This window comes from Fulmarus glacialis, unplaced genomic scaffold (genome assembly GCF_000690835.1).
Source record: "Fulmarus glacialis isolate BGI_N327 unplaced genomic scaffold, ASM69083v1 scaffold3270, whole genome shotgun sequence".
In the NCBI taxonomy this organism is placed as follows: domain Eukaryota; kingdom Metazoa; phylum Chordata; class Aves; order Procellariiformes; family Procellariidae; genus Fulmarus; species Fulmarus glacialis.
Genome location: NW_009186908.1, coordinates 89,455 through 109,137, shown reverse-complemented (window position 1 = coordinate 109,137; position 19,683 = coordinate 89,455). Strand labels below are relative to the sequence as shown.

At 45.5% G+C, this 19,683-nt stretch overlaps 1 protein-coding gene across 1 annotated transcript; it reads left to right on the top strand.

Moving 5' to 3' along the window:
• Window positions 1–1,239: 1,239 nt before the first annotated feature.
• On the top strand, window positions 1,240–16,679 carry USP20 (ubiquitin specific peptidase 20). The gene is made up of 23 exons (XM_009573048.1): window positions 1,240–1,320; window positions 1,715–1,768; window positions 2,472–2,534; window positions 2,683–2,814; window positions 3,378–3,474; window positions 3,665–3,734; window positions 4,325–4,438; window positions 5,542–5,620; window positions 6,962–7,403; window positions 8,343–8,494; window positions 9,744–9,845; window positions 10,296–10,468; window positions 10,952–11,046; window positions 11,613–11,646; window positions 12,108–12,153; window positions 12,406–12,586; window positions 13,038–13,164; window positions 13,279–13,448; window positions 14,078–14,159; window positions 14,529–14,637; window positions 15,037–15,139; window positions 15,404–15,475; window positions 16,519–16,679. The coding sequence occupies exons 1-23, from the start codon at window positions 1,240–1,242 to the stop codon at window positions 16,677–16,679; spliced, it is 2,739 nt and encodes a 912-aa protein (XP_009571343.1).
• Window positions 16,680–19,683: the final 3,004 nt, after the last annotated feature.

The window sequence follows — 19,683 nt, the reverse complement described above, 5'->3', positions numbered from 1 at the left end:
TCTTTTCTTTTTTTTTTTTATAGCTGCATGTTACCGAGACAAGTTTAAAGTCTTTTAGATACCCATGGACCGCCATGAAAGTGTTTCTTGTGCTCTTTCATAGCATGCAGCTATGAAATCATCTGTACTTGCAGTTTGGATGTATGAACTGGGTGGAACAGTGTGTTGTTGCATTTTGTACAGTCTTTGAGAGTTACGTGGCTCACATGGTTAAAAATCTAGCTATGAAATGGTAAATTCCTCAGAGACTGAAGACTGGTTATCTGTGTTACAGATCATTTAAGTCTAATTCCCTCTTGCCCAGCTTCGTTTACAACAGTAATCATATTTTTAATGTTTGATAAAGTAGTACAAGAATAACTAAATGTTAGATTCAGATCAGCACAGCAGGGGTAGCATGAAGACCCTAGACACCATATGCTAAATACTCATGTCTTGGGCTGCAGCGCCCTTTCACTTTTAATCTAAGTTTCATGCAAACAAGCTAATCAGATTTGTATCTTTTCATGCTGCGTGTTTGTGTTTGGCAAGAGGAAGTCATTTCAGATCACCACATTTGTTTTCCCACCCTACCTGCTCAGCTAGCACATAATACCCAGTTGCTAGGGGGGAAAGCGTAGCTTATCAGTTTAGTCAGGTTCATGGATTACAGAGTATTCATGGTATGTAAGACCAGTTAAGTTATGTATGTAGAGCATATATGAGTTAATGGGCATTTTTATTGCTATAGGACACTGCATCATTCAGAGATGCTATGTGATCCAGACAGTCTGGGAGTTTAAGATTAAGAAGAGGGTGGTCAGCAGGTCACTGTACTGCTGTTTTCATTTTGAGGCTACAGCAAATCCACCCCCATACCTGAAACCGAGTCAGCAGTGGTGCTGCTGAAGCTGTGCCTGTGTACTGGGCACCTCCCTACATTTCTGAATGCACATTTCTCATTGTACAGATTATTAGCTTTATTCACGTGTTTCCTTCTCCTCCCTATTGCCTTGCTTGCTTACTTACGATACCACAGTGCAGCCACTCAACAATGGGTCAGAACTGTGCTAGCTAATACGACTGACTCCAGATTTAGATTTTTGATCTCCGAACCTTAAAGGTGGATGTCGTAATCTCTAGTATACAAAATATGCTAATTTATCTTCTTACTGTGAGAGCAAATCTGGCATGTAGCTGAAAGGAGCTATCCTTTCTTATCCTAGGAAAGCACCCCCCTGCAGGTGAGCGCTGGTGAAAATGGGGGATACAAGAGACATTTGTCCTCACCTGGATTCCATAGGAGAGGTGACCAGGGACGATCTGCTGCTCAAATCCAAGGTACAGGGTGTTCTGGTTGTCAGTCCTTTCCCTTTTAGCTATTGTGCATGAGTTAGCATGTTTGCTTTTCAAAGAAAATGCTGCCTATCTGCATAGAGGAGAGGCAGAAACTCTTCTTCCAATGCTGATGTACCCTGCACAGGTCCCATAAAGTAAGCCTTTGCCGACCCCATCTGATCTATTTCTCACTGTCATTTTATCCTGCTCAAATGTGTCACTTAGCTAAAACACTGCAAAGCGTATATTTAATTGGAAGTGTGATATTAAGAAATGAAATATTGTGAGCTGCAGGTGGGCGAGGCCTGTCTTAATAGAGAAGTTTCCCACTCTTGAAGGACTAGGTTACTTAAAAATCAAACAAGCAAACAAACCTTCTTTTATCATGAATATGCAGGGAACTTGCCAGTCTTGTGGAGCTGTGGGACCAAATCTCTGGGCTTGTCTTCAGGTAAAAATGGCTTGCTATTTGTGTGCATGATATGGTGGGACTTCTCTTTAATATAATTAAAAAAAAAAGAAGAAAGTATTGTACTGAAAAAAAAGAGCAGGAAGCAAAGAGGGGGTTCTCAGTAGAACTATCCACTGTTTTTTGATGGATTCCAAGGAAAAGACTCCCTAGACTAAAGGCTAACGCTGTCAGAATATGCCAGGATGTAACAGTTCACTCCTCATACGTGATTGCCCCCTGGTAGTCCCAATAGGAATGAATAAAGTGCCCAGCATTGACTGTTGGCTGGGTCCTGCCTCTGCTGGCAACTGGGAAGGGAGGCTGCAAGTGTGAGACCTCAGAAGACGTTGCTCAGGGCAGCGAGGTGGAAAGGAATGACAAGGGGCATGCGGGCGGGCAGGGGCAGTTTATTTTTACACTGGAATGCCCAGACGTTTTGACACTGCTCAAATGAGCTGCCCATTGGAGCAGTTGCCTTGGAATGGAGCCTTTATGTGGGTGCAAACCTGGTTCCAGGTTTTCTTTCTTAAATCAAACAATTTCAATTTTCTGTCTTATTCTGGGCCCTGAATAAAAAGCGGGTTAGAAAACTGGCAAGATCAATTCTGAAGTTGCAGCTGCTGGTGGGACTGGAGTTGCAGACTATTTTGTGAAGGGTCTAATTTGGCGTGCCCATTGTACTTTTGCTCTTTTCTCTCACTAGATTGGTTGTCCTTATGTTGGTTGTGGGGAGTCCTTTGCTGACCACAGCACACTTCATGCACAGGTGAGCTTTTCTCTGTTGTCCACCTTAAGATAGACAGAGTTGGATTTTTCCCATTACCTAATCCTCCTCTACCCTATTCTGGTAGTCCAGTGTTTCAACTTGAGCCAGCTGTCAAATCAGATTCATTATTTCACCTTTTAATTTTTAGGCCAAAAAGCACAATCTGACGGTGAATCTGACCACTTTCCGCGTCTGGTGTTACGCTTGTGAAAAGGAGGTGTTCTTGGACCAGCGGCTGGCAACGCACACGCAGTCACTGCCAGTAAAGTTCACTGAACCGGTGGGTCTGTGTCACAGCGTGGCAGGGTTTTTGTTTATCTGTTGCACAATTAGCCAAGAGGTTTCCACTATTGTCCAGGCTTTTGTTGTGATAGGAACTCTTTCACTGAAAGTGGCTACCTGTAGCTAGAGGACCTTGCCTTACAGGATCTCCCAGCAAGACGGCTTCCAGATGACTTGAATATCCATTCTGACTTTATTTTTAACCTTTCCTAGCCTCTTCCATGGGGCGTCTGTTTCTGGGAGGAACCACGACAGCTGTCACATCTACATTTTCAATGTATGGCCCATGGGAATTTTAGCTGTCAGACCAGAAACACATGTACTTCTGACACTGCTGCATATTCCTGAGGCCTCTCTTACCATGTGTATTGGAAGCAGTAGTGGTACTATTTCCACTCCCTCCTTGCATTAGTGAGAAGGGTAGACAGTGCAACTGGTTCTTCTCTCTCCAGTGTGCTTTTTTTAAAGGCTGGCTCGATTTATGTGTAAGATAATATCTCTCACAACTCATCTTTTAAAGCAGGCCTCTCACTGATGCTTATTTCTCTGTCTTTAATCTAGGATTCTCCATTGCCTGCTCACCCTTTGAAAGCTGTTCCAATTGCAGTGGCTGATGAAGGCGAATCTGAATCAGAGGATGATGATTTGAAACCAAGAGGTAGCTCTGCATCGAGTTGATGAAAGGGCTGTGAGGGTAACTCTGCAATCTGTAGGACCTGCACTGAGAGGTTCCTAGGAGCAGAGTGTGGAGACTGCCTAGAAAGGGCTGAATTCGCTCTCCTTTGGGGAGGAATGTAGAAACCAGCATGTCTGGAAAGTGTTTCATGCCTCTCTTGTTTGTGCTTTAGGCCTTACTGGAATGAAAAATCTTGGGAACTCCTGCTACATGAATGCAGCACTTCAGGCTCTCTCTAACTGGTAGGCATTAGGGCTTTTCAGTAGAGTCTTTACTAGACTTCACTAAATATAAAAAGTGGTGCCTCTGATCTGAGATCTTCATGGGTCTTGCAAAGAGAAATCAGCCAGGCTAGGTGCAGAAAACATTAGTGTTGGTTTAGGGCAACAGAAGTTTTACAGTAGGAAACTGAGTGAATAGCCAACTTGTGGCTATATACGAGACTCATGTTTAGATGAGTGCTGGAAGTAAAACTTCTTAATTTCTATTGCGACAGAAATGTATTTATCACATGGGAAGACACAATCACATCTCTTTATTCTCCCCAGTGATATCTTTCTAACAACCCATATCCTAAAATATTCTCTAGCCATCCTGCTGAGAACTAATTCCAGGATCTCTTCTCTATACTGGGAACAGATTCAGATCAGCCTTTTTCATTTGTTTCAAGTTAGGAGTCAAGTCTGCATCTGGAATCACTTCTTCCCTTGATTTAAAAAACAGTATCTTAAGCATGCTTTTGAAAAGGCATGCATTTAAGTTTTGATAAACCCTTAAATAGAAGCAGAGGAGAAATTTCTGTGCACTGAATTCTTCTCTTTTTTTCTTGTAGCCCACCTCTCACACAGTTTTTTCTGGAATGTGGTGGACTGGTCCGTACAGATAAGAAACCAGCACTGTGCAAAAGTTACCAGAAGTTGGTGTCTGAGGTTTGGCATAAGAAACGGTGAGTGGTCACTCCCTAATCTAATCTGCACAGGTTTCATAGTTATGTTAGTTCTGAAGTCTGGCATCAGCAAAGAGGAAATCTGATCTTCAGGAATAAGTGCATTGTCTAAGGCAGTCAGTTCAAACCCTAAGTAGATGGGTATGCAAGGATTCCCTCATATCTAGGAGATCCCATATCCTGCTAGTGGTGATAAAATGGGCATATTGATGTCAATGAAAAGAATACATACTTAATGTTGCAACATTTAAAAGGAAGAGATTTTTTTAATATAGCTTCTCTGTTGGCAATGAAGAAAAAATGATGGAGTAAGGGAATACTTTTGGCCATTTTTTAGTATTTTGCATGGTCTGACCAGCACTTAATTGCATGGCTCTTGATTAGCAGAGGGATTGATGATTTGGATGGAAAAAGTGATACAGAGATTTTTACCGAAGAAAGTGGAAAATGCAGGTGATGTTTTGGCAAATGTTCAAATTCTAGATCAGTTCAAAGGACAGTGTAAAATAATGCAGCCCTGTTTAAATCTGAAGATGTCTGCTCTGTGCAATCAATTGAAAAAAGTCAAACTAGGAATTTAAATGGCATTGCATGTTTGTTTCATCTTAGTTGTTAACAAGGGATAAGTAAGATACAGAGCAAAAGTGAACTGTGTCTGGAATAGAACGCTGTAGACTTTGAAGCAATATGATGTCATTTTATTATTGGTTTTGATTTACCTCATTTACTGGGTGGCCAGCCCACCCAGATTTTGAGACAGACAGGGTGCTGCAAAATCAAACCAAGTAACTAATTGCAAAACCCTGCTCTGGAAAGAATCACTTGAGACAATTCAAAGTGGACAGAGCTTTAAGTTAAATGTGCTCTAGGGAAGAGTCTCTCTGGAATGATAGACTGAAATGACTGCGAGATGTTTCCTGTCTCTTCATTTGTATGTCATCCAACTAATAGAGAAATATATGCCCAGGCTTTCCAGGTGCATAATTATCTTTTGTCCTCTGTAACTAGTTACCACACCCTGTTCTATGGCTTATTAGACAAACTGGCTCCAGGCCTGATAAGCAAACTAACTTTTTTTTTTTCTCCCCTTCATATCTAAACAGCCCGAGTTATGTTGTTCCAAGCAGTCTATCCCATGGAATTAAACTCGTCAATCCCATGTTCCGAGGCTATGCACAGCAGGTGGGGAATAACATGCCATTATTCCAAAGATGGTGGGATTTTTTTTCCTGCAGTGGTGGTGCTTTGTTCAGAAGGAAGAGCTTATACTCAGGGGTCATGCCCATTTTGTGTCAGTATTAGTGATCTGATAGAGCACTTGGATGGGATTTAGGAGACCTGGGTTCTCTTCCAGGCCCTGCCTCTGGCTTGCTGGTACCAAATCAGTGCATTTCCTGTGTCAGCTTTCTCAACTCTGAAATTATGATGGTCACCTCTTTTATAAAGGGCTTTGAGATCTATTGATACATGCTATATGAGAGTTAGGTATTATTTATTCACGTCAGAGCAGAGAAACCTGGATAAATCTGTGCTAAAAAGTTAGATATGAATGCTCTATATTCTTTTTCTGGGGAATTACAGCAACCTAAATCTTATTTAAAGATAGTATCCTTTTTTTCTTTGAAGTTTTTATCAGTATGTCTCTTGTGTTTATTCTTCAGAATAAAATGTAAACATCAAACTATGATTAGAAAATTTACAAGAAAAGTGACAGTACATCTAAACTGTGATACTGACAGGAAATCAAAACAGAGGATAAAAATAATGATTAATGAAAGAACTTCTGTATTTATCTTTGATGTGAAGTACGTTGGATTGGAAGACTCTCAGCTGTAAGGAGATAAAGTTAAAAGGAAGACAGGGCAGGCTAAAAGCCAAACTTCCATAAAATAATGGAAACATCATAATTAACTTTCTGGAGTTGTCAAAATACCAAGTCGTTTTCCAGCAGGTCCTTTGAAGCCAATGAATCAGCTCTTTTACCACGTATTATGAATATAGGAGCTTGCACCTAGACTGTACAGTCTTTGGTTTCTGGTTCCATTCTCTATTTATTAAAGATTTTAATCTGCCCTCTCTAAGAGAGGGATTGCCATGAGCAGAAGTCAGTGTTCATGAAATTTGTTTTGTGGGTAAGAGTCTATTCTCTATGGCCTGCTGTCTTCATTAGTTTTCTCCTTGTCTCTCTCCTCTTATCAGTGGTAAAGCCCTGATAAATAAGCTCATGGTTTGTATGCTGTGGCTGCTCCCTGGCTTTTCAGTGTCTTTCAGCTGAAGATGTTCAGATAAAAATTGGGCCTTTTATCATTTGGGAGTTAAAAACATTTATGTAGCAGACAGGCTTCTTGGTACATTGCCACGGTACTCTCTCTGCTTTAGTAGGATCTCCCTGTGTTGCAGAGGTGGCTGATCCTTGTGGGCAGCATTGAAAGAGGCTGTGAATGGAGCCATCTCCTCTTTTTGTCCCTCTCATTTGCCCCATTTGTGGATGGATACTAACATGGAATTACTCCTGGTTTTCAGGACACTCAGGAGTTCCTGCGGTGCCTGATGGATCAGCTTCATGAAGAACTGAAGGAACCAATTGTTGCAGAGACGAGGGATTTGGATACCAGTGACCAGGATGACAAGCGAGAGGGTGACCGAAGTCCTTCGGAGGACGAGTTCCTCTCCTGTGACTCAAGCAGTGACAGGGGTGAAGGAGATGGTCAGAGTCGGACCACAGCGGGCATGGGCAGCAGCTCCTTGGCAGAAACAGAGTTGTTGATCCAGGATGAAGCAGGGAGAGGAATCTCTGAGAAAGAGAGGATGAAGGACAGAAAGTTCTCCTGTGGCCATCGGCGCAACAACTCGGAGCAGGTGGATGAGGATGCAGATGTTGATACTACTATGATGCCAATTGATGGTAGAGCCTCACCTGAGATGCTGCCAGCTCCCCGTCCTGCCAGCCCATGTAGGACACCAGGTATAAACCTCTTCCAGTTGTGTTATTTGTGAGAAGACATGTTATCATCCTATGCAGGGACAGTGTTGTAGTGCAGTGGCAAACAAAACATAAGGTGACTCTTCCTGCTATGGTTTCAAAAGGTTTTGCATCCAAGACTTTCTTCAGTGTCCCTGGCAGTAGTTCTGCCTTTGTGCACAATTGCTTCTGTAAGAAAACGTAATGTGTGAGCCAGAGAGGTGCTTAGCCAGGCTAAAGTGCTACAGAACTGAGTAAAAACTACATCCTGAAGGCAGTGATAGCTGCCTCTGCCAAACCTACAAACACTGTACTTATGCTTTTTCCTAACTTAAGAAAAAGGTTTTTTGTGTGTACATTGCTTTATCTGATAGGCTGGCCTGGGGAAATATTAGCTGTGAAAGAGGCATGGAAGGTGGTGTTTGTTAATGTTGGACTGTGGGCTTTGGGGAGGGAAAAGGGAGATGCACAGTTTATGCATTTCTATGTCTTAGGGAAAAGAAAAGAGCAGCAGTTAAGATGTAGGTGTGGAGTCACCTCAAACTGAACATATCCGATCTTTCAACACTTCTTTATATAAGTGTCTTACTCTGCCAACTGGCACTGAAGACAGCAATGCTGTTTATGTGGATTAGGGATACAGGAGCAAGCTGTAAAACCTAATTAGTCATAAGTGTGAAAAAATGGCGGGTTGTTTTTTTTTTTTTATATATATAATTATTAGCTGTTCAGTATAGCTCTGTGTGCATTCTTATCCATGCACTGAGGAAGCTCTATCTGCCAACCTGTGCAAGCAGGAAAATTAATAGACACTGAACTGTGCATACTGGGAATGATTCTGTGCTGGAACGCAGAGCTGGGCTGACACTGACTGCAGTAGGGTTGCCTTTCATAACTGGGGTTTTCACCAGTGCTCCTCTCCCTCCCCATTTTCCCAAACAGAACCTGACAATGATGCCTACGTGCGCTGCTCCTCACGCCCCTGCAGTCCAGTCCATCATGAAATGCACTCCAAGCTCTCTAGCAGTCCTCCTCGCTCCAGTCCTGCCAGGCTTGGACCTTCCTATGTACTCAAGAAAGGTAGTGCAAAGAGTGTATGCTGGGAGGCAAAGGGCATGTAGAGGAGGAGGGGTTCATTTACAGAAGAGAGAAGGAATCCATCATGATTAACAGTTGTAAGAAGTGCTGATTCCCCTGGACATCAGTGCTTTCTAAAATAGTACTAGGCAAAGACCACAGTAAACCTGCAGGTAAAGTCAAGCTCTGGGCACAACAGATGTTCTCGTATGCTCTTATATTGGAGCCTGAAATGATTTCCATTTCTGCATCTGCATGCTGTGTTTGTTATTAATAAAATGGCTATGAAGTCCCAGGCACAAGCTCTGTCCCTTTAGGGGAGTGTGGAGATGTGTAAACATTTGTCTGCCAGACTTGAATTTCATAGCATGTGGGCCAAAGCACTGTAAGATGATGTTACAGAGAGAGAGCTTCCTGCCTCTTAGACATCTTGGGCTCACAATAATAGAATTAAGGCTGCAGATGTCAATCCAGTGCTGGGAGCATTGTTAGGCTTCAGAATGGAGCCTGGCTTCTGTTGTTATCAAACTGGTCTCTTCATCCCAAGCAAATTGCAAATCGAAATCCCTCAGCATTGCATAGTCTGAAAACACAATGGCATGTGCTTATACCACTGTCCCTACAGCTGTTCAATAAAGGCATTCTTTCCTCAACTGTGTCCCAGGCCCTTGGCTGAGGTCAGCACAGCCACAGATGTTCTGGCCGGATAAAAAGCACTCTGTCTCCACGCACATGTGCGTGGGGAAAAGGGTTTGTTATTAAACAAAACTGTGTGTTTGGCCAGTCCCTGCTGTGGAGAGTCCTCTCCAATGCAAGACATCTGGGGAACACATGGTAAATGTCAGAGGGGAAAAAAAAGGACAAAGTACACAGGCAGGTGAGGGGGGAGAGGAAGTACAGTGTCAAGGTTAGAGGAAAATGTTGCAAGACCTCAGAAAAGCAGGGACTCTCCGTGGCAGGGGGAGGCTTCTAAACATGTAGTAAGAGGATGGAAACAGGATTTCCAGTAAGACAATTTCTGCCTGCTGAGAGCTGGCACGTTTGTGTTGGTTCAGTTGGCTACCTCCCCCTTTCTTGTACCACCCAAAGCAGCAGTGTTCTTCATGTCAGTTTACAACGGGCTCCACTATCTCACTGGCATACAAGTGGCATCTGAACATGCAGGACAGCACTTGTCCTGTGTTCTTGTGTGGCTGCATGATAAGAGACTGGGAAGGAGCTGCTACATAATAAGGCTTCTTTGTCTGTCTTTCAGCCCAGATGCAGGCTTCTGGGAAAAAGAAGAAAGAACTTCGTTATCGCAGTGTGATTTCTGACATCTTCGATGGCTCCATTCTCAGCCTGGTGCAGTGCCTCACCTGCGACAGAGTGAGTCTTCTGGTGGCTGTCAGTCAAAGAGCACAGTCTTCTGGCTTGTAGATCTCTTTTTAGGAAATGGTGCTCCTATTTCCAAACACTGTGGGATGCAGTAGGCCTGCTAAAATGACAGTAGGTGGATGGTGGGGGAAGTGTGAGAAACCTGCCATGCCAAGAAGTCGTATTTCTCTGTAGGGGTCTGTTTGTTTATCCGTGTTACTGAGTTGGTCTAGCAATATCACATTCACATTAGAAAACTGATTCCAGTATTACAAAAACCATGACAAAAGTAATCCTGCTGACAGCAATGAAGAATAGTTAGCGAGAGCGAGTTGCTTTTACTGCCAGCTCAGGTTTCTAGCCTAGACAAAATCCAAGCAGTGATAAAAGGTGATGAAGGTCAGGTCCCAGCTCCATTACACGCACAGGAAACTCAGACCTCTTCCTCTTGGATATTTCCAGGTTTCTACGACAGTGGAGACATTCCAGGACCTGTCACTCCCAATCCCAGGGAAGGAGGACTTGGCCAAGCTGCACTCTGCCATCTACCAAAATGTGCCACCTAAGACAGGGGCATGTGGGGACAACTATGCCTCACAAGGCTGGATTGCTTTCATCATGGAGTATATCCGGAGGTGTGTTCCCTATGCAGGACCTCTTTTTTCTGGGGTTTGCCCTGCAGTGCTGGAAGGCAGCTATCCTTAACCAGTGGTGTTTACAGCAGAATGTCAATCGTAACCATTCCTTGGACGACAGTATGAGGTACCTCACAGGTCTTTGAGCCTTTTAATGTAAACCAGTTGCTACTGTTCCTCTAGTTTTGTCATATACCTGGAGATCTCTTGTGCAGCTGGTGATCCCTCACTTCTGCCTTTAGCTCAGCCTTGCCCTCCAGAGCAAATTAATTCCTGGCATAGTTTTCCAAATCATTTCCAGTTTGAGCAATCAGAGTAGGAACATCAGCTGAGAGAAATCGTGCTTTCTCTGCTCCTCTGGGATGTGTGATGAGCTTAGGACCTACAGCTACAAGGAAACCCATCATCCATTGGGGTTTTGTACGCCAAAGCATCCAGCTATTTTATGTATAACTCTTTCTCTTAATCCCCTCTCTTCTGCAGATTTGTGGTATCCTGTATCCCTAGCTGGTTTTGGGGTCCTGTTGTGACGCTGGAGGATTGCCTTGCTGCCTTTTTTGCAGCAGATGAGTTGAAAGGTGAGTTTTCTTCAGTGGGGTTTGACAGCACAAAACAAGGAAAACCGCATGGAGGAGTATTTCACATGCATTTTGGAGGCGGATTAAATCTCCTGGAAATCCTGCCTCAATATTTCACTTAGAGACTGGCAGTACCAAAAGTTGGCAGTTCAGCATCTCTGAACAGAAGTGAGTGTTCCTACCTGCTCAGGGGTGCTGCTTTTTCATTGAGTTTGGGTGAGAGTGTCTTCAGCGAGGAGCAGACGTGGATGTTCGTTGTTTGTGAGTGCTGTGGCTCCTTAGCCTTAGTTTCTTCACTTTCTCCATTCACTCCATAAGCTCTAGAGGACTTAAACAATTTGCTGTATTCACCTGTGGCGGTGGGCAATTGTATACTTTTCTGCTAGTTGACTGCATTCTCTTTTTGCCTACACTTACTGAGAGAAGTGCTGGTTTTGATCTGTTCTCACCCTGGCTTCCCCAAGAGGTCACTTAACTTGGTTTCTCTGCACTGGATGGAAATGTAGCCATATCAGTGTTGTGTGCTCTGGGTAACTGCATAATGGCTTTCTTCTCTTCGTCTACAGGGGACAACATGTACAGTTGTGAACGGTGTAAAAAGTAAGTTTGCATTATCTGTATTCTGTTGTATTTCTGGAACTTTATTTCTCTGTACTGCTGTCAAACATTTTGCTGTGCCCTCTGCCTGGACATTTCTTCTGCTGAGTGGCATGTAAAATCTGCCTTGCCTTAAATTAGAGTTCTGGTCTTGAGAGGTCACTGACTGCAGATAGGAGAAGTGCTGGCTCTGCGGGGAAAAGAAGGGAAGAAGGATATGAACAGGGATGTGGCGTGGCAGTAATGGAACTATTGTATTAGAAAGAAGAGGCATGACAAACTGCTCATGCCGTGCTTCATTTGGGAAGGATGCTGCAAAGAGCCTGAATTTGTTGCTGCTGGAATTCAGGATTTGTCTTGAATTTCAAAGTGAGCAAGACCCAGCCAGAGCAAGACCCTGACTTGCATTTTGGCATCCCTTTGTGTTAGAGATTTCTCACAGCTAGTTTCTTTTTCTCCCTCAGACTGCGGAATGGAGTAAAGTACTGCAAAGTCCTCCGGCTACCAGAGGTGAGTAAAAGCACCTTGTTTCCTAATTTTCTTTCAGCAGCCACTGAGAAGGTAAGGAGGCTAGAGGTAGAACAGAAATTCTTCTGTATCTAGACCAGAAGACACTTCCCCATTCTAAGGTGATGAGCCACCAGGATTCATGGCTAACAGGCAAAGAACTCTTGCAAAGATCAGATGCACAGACATGTGCTGTCGGATCAGAATACCCACGGCAAAACTGCACTTTGGTGTTGTCCGTCTTTGGTCTTTTAGATTCTTTGCATCCACTTGAAACGGTTCCGGCATGAGGTGATGTATTCCTTCAAGATCAACAGTCATGTCTCCTTCCCCTTGGAAGGGCTGGATCTGCGACCTTTCCTAGCCAAGGAGTGTGTCTCCCAGATCACCACCTACGATCTCCTGTCAGTCATCTGTCACCATGGCACAGCAGGCAGTAAGTCCTTCTTCTGTGAGTACAGAGGTGAACAGGAACAAGATGAGCATGAGCAAAGCAGAAGTGTGTTCCAGGACTAGCCAACACCTCTTCTGGGGTGAAGTGCAGTGTAAGACCTGCCCCTGCCGTTCCCAGGCTTGCTCAGCCTCTGCCCTTTGAAAAGTGAACCCAGCAGCTATTTCAGCCTCACCACTGGGTTGGCTCAAACCCTTTCCCAATGTTCAGTCTCACTGAGAGGCCCTTTCCAAGAAAGGCAAATCAGGGTGACAGTGCCAGGCTCCCCTGCTCCTGCAAAGCTTGCCTGAACAGGAATTATGCCTTTTTTTTTTTTTTTTTGCTGTCTCTCCGTTCTCTGCCAGAAGCTAATCCTGTTTGTGCTGCTGACGTTATCCCAGGCCTGACTTCCATCTGCATTCCGAATCCCAGCAGTGTCGTGTTTTCTCTGTTACAGGTGGGCATTACATAGCCTACTGCCAGAACGTGATCAATGGCCAGTGGTACGAGTTTGATGACCAGTATGTCACTGAAGTCCATGAGACCGTGGTACAGAATGCAGAAGCCTATGTCTTGTTCTACAGGTGAGCAGTGCCCTGGATGCAGCAGTCCCTTGCTAGTTGCAGAATACCTAGAAATGTGTTTGGAAAAGTAAGTTTTCAGGAATCACTTATTTTCTCTTCCTTTCTCTACTTAAGGAAAAGCAGTGAAGAGGCTGTGCGAGAGCGTCAGAAAGTTGTGTCCCTTGCCAGCATGAAGGAGCACAGTTTACTGCAGTTCTACATCTCTCGAGAGTGGCTCAATAAATTCAACACCTTTGCTGAGCCTGGTCCCATCACCAATCACACCTTTCTGTGCTCTCATGGAGGTAAGGCAGTGCTGCTGGACCTGGGAATAGCAACTCTCAGCTATACCTTTTATGCTTCAGAAAAAAAGCTCCAGCTGTCGTCCTGATACAGTGTATGCTGCAGTAGGATCCGCATCTTTGGCAGAAACTCCAGCCTGCTCAGGGAGAGATGAGACAATTACCCCATTGTCCTGCTGATCAGAGGCCCGGAGGGATGTGTACTGCTGGAAACAACAGTTTTCAGTTCTCCGTTTGTTTTTAAAAACAAACCTGTAGAAAGCAGATAAGGCAGCATTTATCAGTGTTACCCTATCAGCAAGGTTGGCCTTCAGTGTTTGTTTGGAGAATGGGGCACGTGCTACTGAAGAGAGCTGATACTGCATTTTACTGCTCTGCTTCTTTATCTGTGGTGCTTGGGAGCCCTTGTGTTTATAAATCACCAATTGGAAATGAAGCACTTGATTAGAAACTGAGACCATGAATTGAGAAACGTCCACAGTTAATGAACTCTTGACTGTCTTCCATTAGCAGAGGAGGCAGATTCTGGAATCAGGGAGTTTTCAGCAAGGAAGATCTGCCTTTTCATTCGTGTCTTTACCCAGCAGTAATGAGTTTCCTGGTTAACTCTCCCTCTTGCCTTTCCTCCACAGGGATCCCTCCTAATAAGTACCACTACATTGATGACCTGGTTGTGATTCTGCCCCAGAACGTGTGGGAATATCTCTACAACAGGTCAATATGGCCACTTCATTCTTCCTCCCAATGAGTTTTGTTTTTTGTTTCACACCTTGGGCAGTGACCAAGACATAATCCCTTCCCAGGCCATGCAGTACTTGGCGTGGACTGGCAAAGACTTGTATCTGATAGAGCCTCCTCATCTAAACCAAAACGAGCTATATCAATGCAGTCCCAGAGCCATATTGTGACCCTCATATTGTGTTGAGTAAAGGCAGTACTCTCCATTCAGAAAACGGCTGCAGTTGCACCTCCTTCACCAGCATCTGGAGTAGTATAAAAATCCATCTCTGTGGGATTCAGGGCTGGGAAGCACTTCCGTTCTCCTGCAGTTCTCCATTCCCCTCCCTCTCTTCCTGTGCTCAGGTTTGGGGGTGGCCCTGCTGTGAACCATCTGTACGTGTGCTCAATTTGCCAAGTGGAGATTGAAGCACTTGCCAAACGCAGGAGAATTGAAATCGACACCTTCATCAAGGTTCGTATGGGAAGCATCTGGAAGCAACGACAAAGGGCAGAGGTGGGAAATGGAGACCTGTCACAGACAGTTAGTGGAAAACTCTTGCCCCTGTTTTCCAAACATGATCTACAGCATGGCCAGGAGATTGATCTTGGGGTTCCCCAGTGCTAGCAGCACAGGGAGGGGCAGCTGGAACATGATAATGCTGTGCATGGCTGCATGCAGACGCAAAGTTTGAAACCATCATAGTCTCTTGCCTGCTCTAGTGAGCAGGAACAGGTTGTGAGGAAGGTGGTGGAATTACGTGGGCTTCTTCTGAAGAATGGCAAGGCTGCCCTACAATTAATGGAAGGGGCTCCCCCAGACCTCAGGAGTGACTAAATCCTTCCTGCATGTCTCTGTTCTCTGCTCTCCCAGCTGAACAAGGCTTTCCAGGCAGAGGAGTCTCCAAGCGTCATCTACTGTATCAGCATGCAGTGGTTCCGTGAGTGGGAAGCCTTTGTCAAGGGAAAGGATAATGGTAAGAAGCCAGAGACCTCTGGAGTCTGTCAGGAGTGAGAGGTAGAATGGAAACAAGTCTATTTGCTAGGTGCACCTCCTCAGTGAGCACTGCACCTGACTGGTATGGCTTGAAGCTGAACGGAGTTCAGACCCCAGCCACTCAGACTGCCTCAGGTCCCCAAGGGCAGGGCAGAAATAAGAGAACTAGCTCGGGAAATAAGCTGAATCTGGTGGCAACATGGAAAGCAGAATGGTTTTTGACATGTTTGTTCTCCTCTTACAGAGCCTCCTGGACCAATTGACAACAGCAAGATTGCACTCACAAAAGCAGGTGGCCACGTGCAAGTTAAGCAGGGTAAGGCTTGTGCTTGCTGTCTCGTAGTGTTCCTAGAAGGTGAAGGAGAATGTTCCACTGGATCTAGCTGTCCGTAGTGAAGCGGTCACAGAGCAAGATGGTGTTGCAGAGGATGACAGTTCTCTGCACATCCCTGTGCTGACTGCCCTGAGTGAGCCATCTCAGTTCTCCATTGGCAGCTCCTGCATGACCAGCTTGCTGACGTGACTTGCCATAGTAAAGCCTGCGGTCCCTCATCTCCTGCTGTTCCCCAGGCCCCTTCCACCACTCGCCTTTGCCCAGCTTGTAGCTTTGATCTTGTCTTGCTCCTGATTTGTCTTTACTCAGCATCTGCTGTGGTCCAGCTTGTGCAATACCATTGCTTGTGCTGTCCTCGCTGGGCTCTCCTGCCAAGCAGATTAAGATTGCATTTGTATCTTGCTTATCTCTCAAAGCAACCCGTTTTGCATTCCTCCTCCGTAACCTTTATGGCAAAGTTCTCTGCTTTCCCTGCTTTGTGCTTTGATGGCCTTAAGTCATCCCTCCTAGGACAGCTTGGAGGAGTATTTTCGGTCTCTCCCAGGCAGTGCAACCCCAACTGCCTGGGACTGGTGTGTCTGAGCACGTGTTTGTAGGCCTCCTGGGCTCTCAGAGCTCATTCACTGCCGTGCATGAGAGGGGGTCAGGCAGGCCCTGGTATCATGGGCTGTCACTGCTCAGTTCTTCTCAGGGAAAGGAAGAAGTGACCCCACAGCGGTCGGCTACGCTGCCGTGGAGCCCTGGTGGCTTCCAGCAGCAGGTGGCACTGCGGAGGGCTGGCGGGGACCACTGTGGCTACGGCTGTGCAGTGCAGAGCTGCCAGTGGGGCGGGGGGCTTCAGTGGGTCTGGACCGTGCAGCTGTAGGAACCACTTGTGCCTCCCTTTTCCTAGGGGTGGGCCTGTGCAGGGGGAGGTGGTTGGAGAGGACATCCTCGTGTTGTGGTGCACCAGCCTTTTCCTCCAACGCTGCACAGACCAAGGGCCTACTGGCAGCACGTCTGATGACTGCTGTCGTCCCTTTCAGGTGCTGACTATGGGCAGATTTCCGAGGAGACATGGATTTATTTAAGCACACTGTACGGAGGGGGCCCAGAGATTGCTATCAGACAGAACGTGGCCCAGGTCCAAGAACTGGAAAACCTACATGGGGAGCAGAAGATTGAAGCAGAGACGCGGGCTGTGTGATCTGCACGGGATGGGGCAGGGAAGGTATGGCACAGATACGTCCATGTGGGGATGGAAGGCTGGGGAATCCTGAGGAGTCAGACCTCTTCCGTTGTCTAGTACTCAAAGGTGTGTGCAGCTCCCACCACCACTGCCGAGGAAGGCAGGTTTCCTCCACCGTCCTTTCGTGTGGCTTTGAATGTAGGGGTGGTGCTGGGCAGGACTGGGAGAGAATCAGCTTCTCTGTAATTTATATCTGGATAAAGCTGTGGTATGAGACTGCAGCCAGACTTCACTAGGATATGTTTTGACCCGAGCCCTCTCCCTTTTGTTTGCTTACAAGAAACCAGCACACCCAGCTTGTTCCCAGTGAACTGAGTCTCTGCTCCTTTGCAGGTTTTGCTTTTGGCACTTTTCTTTTTAAATCAAATGTGTAAAGATAACGAAACATTATTTATGTTTCCAGTGGGCAGTGTTGCAACTAGAGAAACCTGTTATTTGAAGCTGACTAAAGCCACAAGGTCTCCCAGTAGTTTTGTGCTGGTGGTGCACAGCTGTCACAACTTCCTAGTTTTGCTCTTTATCTACTTCTTGCAAATTCAGTTGCAATCAACTAAGAAATTTTGAAAGAGGCTGTTTCTTTCTCTCCTAGCCCCTAAAGCCACACCTTCATGGTCCTGCAGAATTTTTTTCTCCTTGTATCTGATGTCATGTGTTCAGCACGTTTTCAGAGAACAAAGGTAGAAGATGAGTTCTCCTTCCAATGGCTTTCCACTGTACTCTTTCCGCTAAAGCTCCTGGCAGCTTTGTAGCTATGGGATGCAGCCTTCCAGGTGTTTAGCTCACAGGGGTGGTACACGAGCAGCTTAAACTCAGAGCAAGCTTCGTTGGAGTGGGACACAGGAGAGCAGCTCTGATGCAGCGTTTAGGACTCCTGGTTCATAACCGCATTCTCAGACTGACCCTGCTGTAAGCCTCGATCTGTCCCTATGTCTGTCACAAGAAGCAAAGGGTGCGTGAAGGACAAGGAGGAGCCCGTTTGTGTGCACAGAGCCTACTCAGATGGGTCACCCTTGGACAGGGCGGTAATTCAGTGCTGGGAAGGGGCCTGGCTGAGCAACCCCCAGGCTGTTGAAGCAGCTTTTTAGGAATGAGCTGCTTTCTGCAGACAAGCCCCCACCTGTGTGCTGAGGTCATTCCAGCTTCTCAGATGTCATTTGGGTACACAGTGGCTGATTTAATGAACAGAAACAACTTGCTCCCCAATCTACTGCCGCTAATGCAGACATGGAGCATCCGATAGCAGGCAGCGGAGAAAGAAATGAAGACAAAAACCAGTAAACACTACTTTTTGCAGCAGGGCTATTCTTAAAAGTTCTTTGTTCATCTCGTAAGCCAGAAAGGCAATAGTGAAATCTTGTGCAACTTTGCAAGTGTTTCACTGCAATTGAATGGAGGCAGAGGTGGCTTCTCATGGGCTGGGGAACCAAACTGTGTGTCATGGTGCTGGAACCTGAATGATTCCACAGCATCAAGTCTGGCCTCGGCGGTACCAGGCTCAGCGCGGGGCTGGGACCTCCCCAGCTCCTCATGTGAAAAAGAGGGGGAGGGTGGCACTACTCTTTTAACTTAAGCGATAGAAAGTGGAAAGAGGTGTAGGACAGGAGAATTTGGAAAGAAAAATGTGGCCTTCAGATTTTTTTTTAGACCAAATGTTTGCTGCAAACAGCAACTTCTACTTTAAAAAAGGTGTCTGTAAATGGTTCAGCATGTTAATTTTACTATCCTGTTTATTGGATGCTTGTATATACCCAGCCAGGCCTGAGGGGAGGTCAGAGAATGAGCCACTGTTGGGATTTCTCATTGTTTTAAGCTGTCGTTAGCCACTGCAGCCACCTTCAAATCTGCTGCAGAGCCTGTAGGGCTGCATGTCTGTGTTGTCCGTGCCGTTCAGAGGATGCTGTACAGATTGTAATAACACTCCTGTGCTTAAGTGTTATACTTTGTGATGAAAAGGTGTTACAATAAATACATGTGCATTCAACAAGTTGCATGACTTGCTGCCTGCCGTGCGTGGCCAGAGGCTCTGACAGCTTCCAGGGAGCATATGGTGTTAATGAAGAAAGAGAGAAAGAAAAGAAAAAAAAAAAAAAACCAAAAAAAAAAATTAAAAAAATTCCAAACTTCCTGCTGCTGAGAGGCCTTGCAGTGACAGATCCTTCTGAGCAGCAGTGAGCTTGGGTAGCCCAAGTCCACTAAGCCGTACTGCGCTTGTTCAGAGGAGGGCGCCTGCTCCTTTCAGTCTCTGCTTACAAAGAGTTCCTCTTCATGTTTCATTTACCCAGTTTCAGCTGAGTTTGTCTCATGTGCTGTTCATAACTATCATTGCTATGAAAGTAACTGGCAAGGGAAGTACTTGAAGTTTCATTGAGCTGTTCCAGGTTTCTAGAAGGGAGCCTGAGCAGTTTTCTCAGTCTGTTTCATGGCTAAAGCTGTCATTACTGATACAATCCACTTCCCTGGTAACACTTATGTGAGAGCAGCTTTGCTACCGAGGCCCCAGGAAACACTGTGCTCTGCCAGCACGCTCCACCACTGAATTAATGGAGTTGTTAAACCGGGCAGGTGATGCGAGTATTGCCTGAGGCTGAGGGGCTGAGGACAAGAACAGTTCTCTGCCAGAGCAGTGAATGACACCGCGTTAGCTAAAGCCTGAAATCTCTGAAGAAATAGAGCTTGAGTTGGGTTAATAAGAACACACAGCTTGTTCTTTAGCAACTTGAAGTCAACCGCCAAAATCTGCATCTTGCAAACAAACCCCGTCACCTCAGCAACTACAGAACAGCTCGAAACGTTCCAGGAGACATTAACGAACACCCTCCCCCAGGGAGGGGATTATTCAGTGTCTAGACAAACAGCTCTGGTGCTGCTCTGGCAAACCCACGATTGTACTTTTTGTTACCCTCTGTTCGTTAAAACACTCAAAGCTTATTCATTTTTCATATTTCATTTGAAATCTGACTGC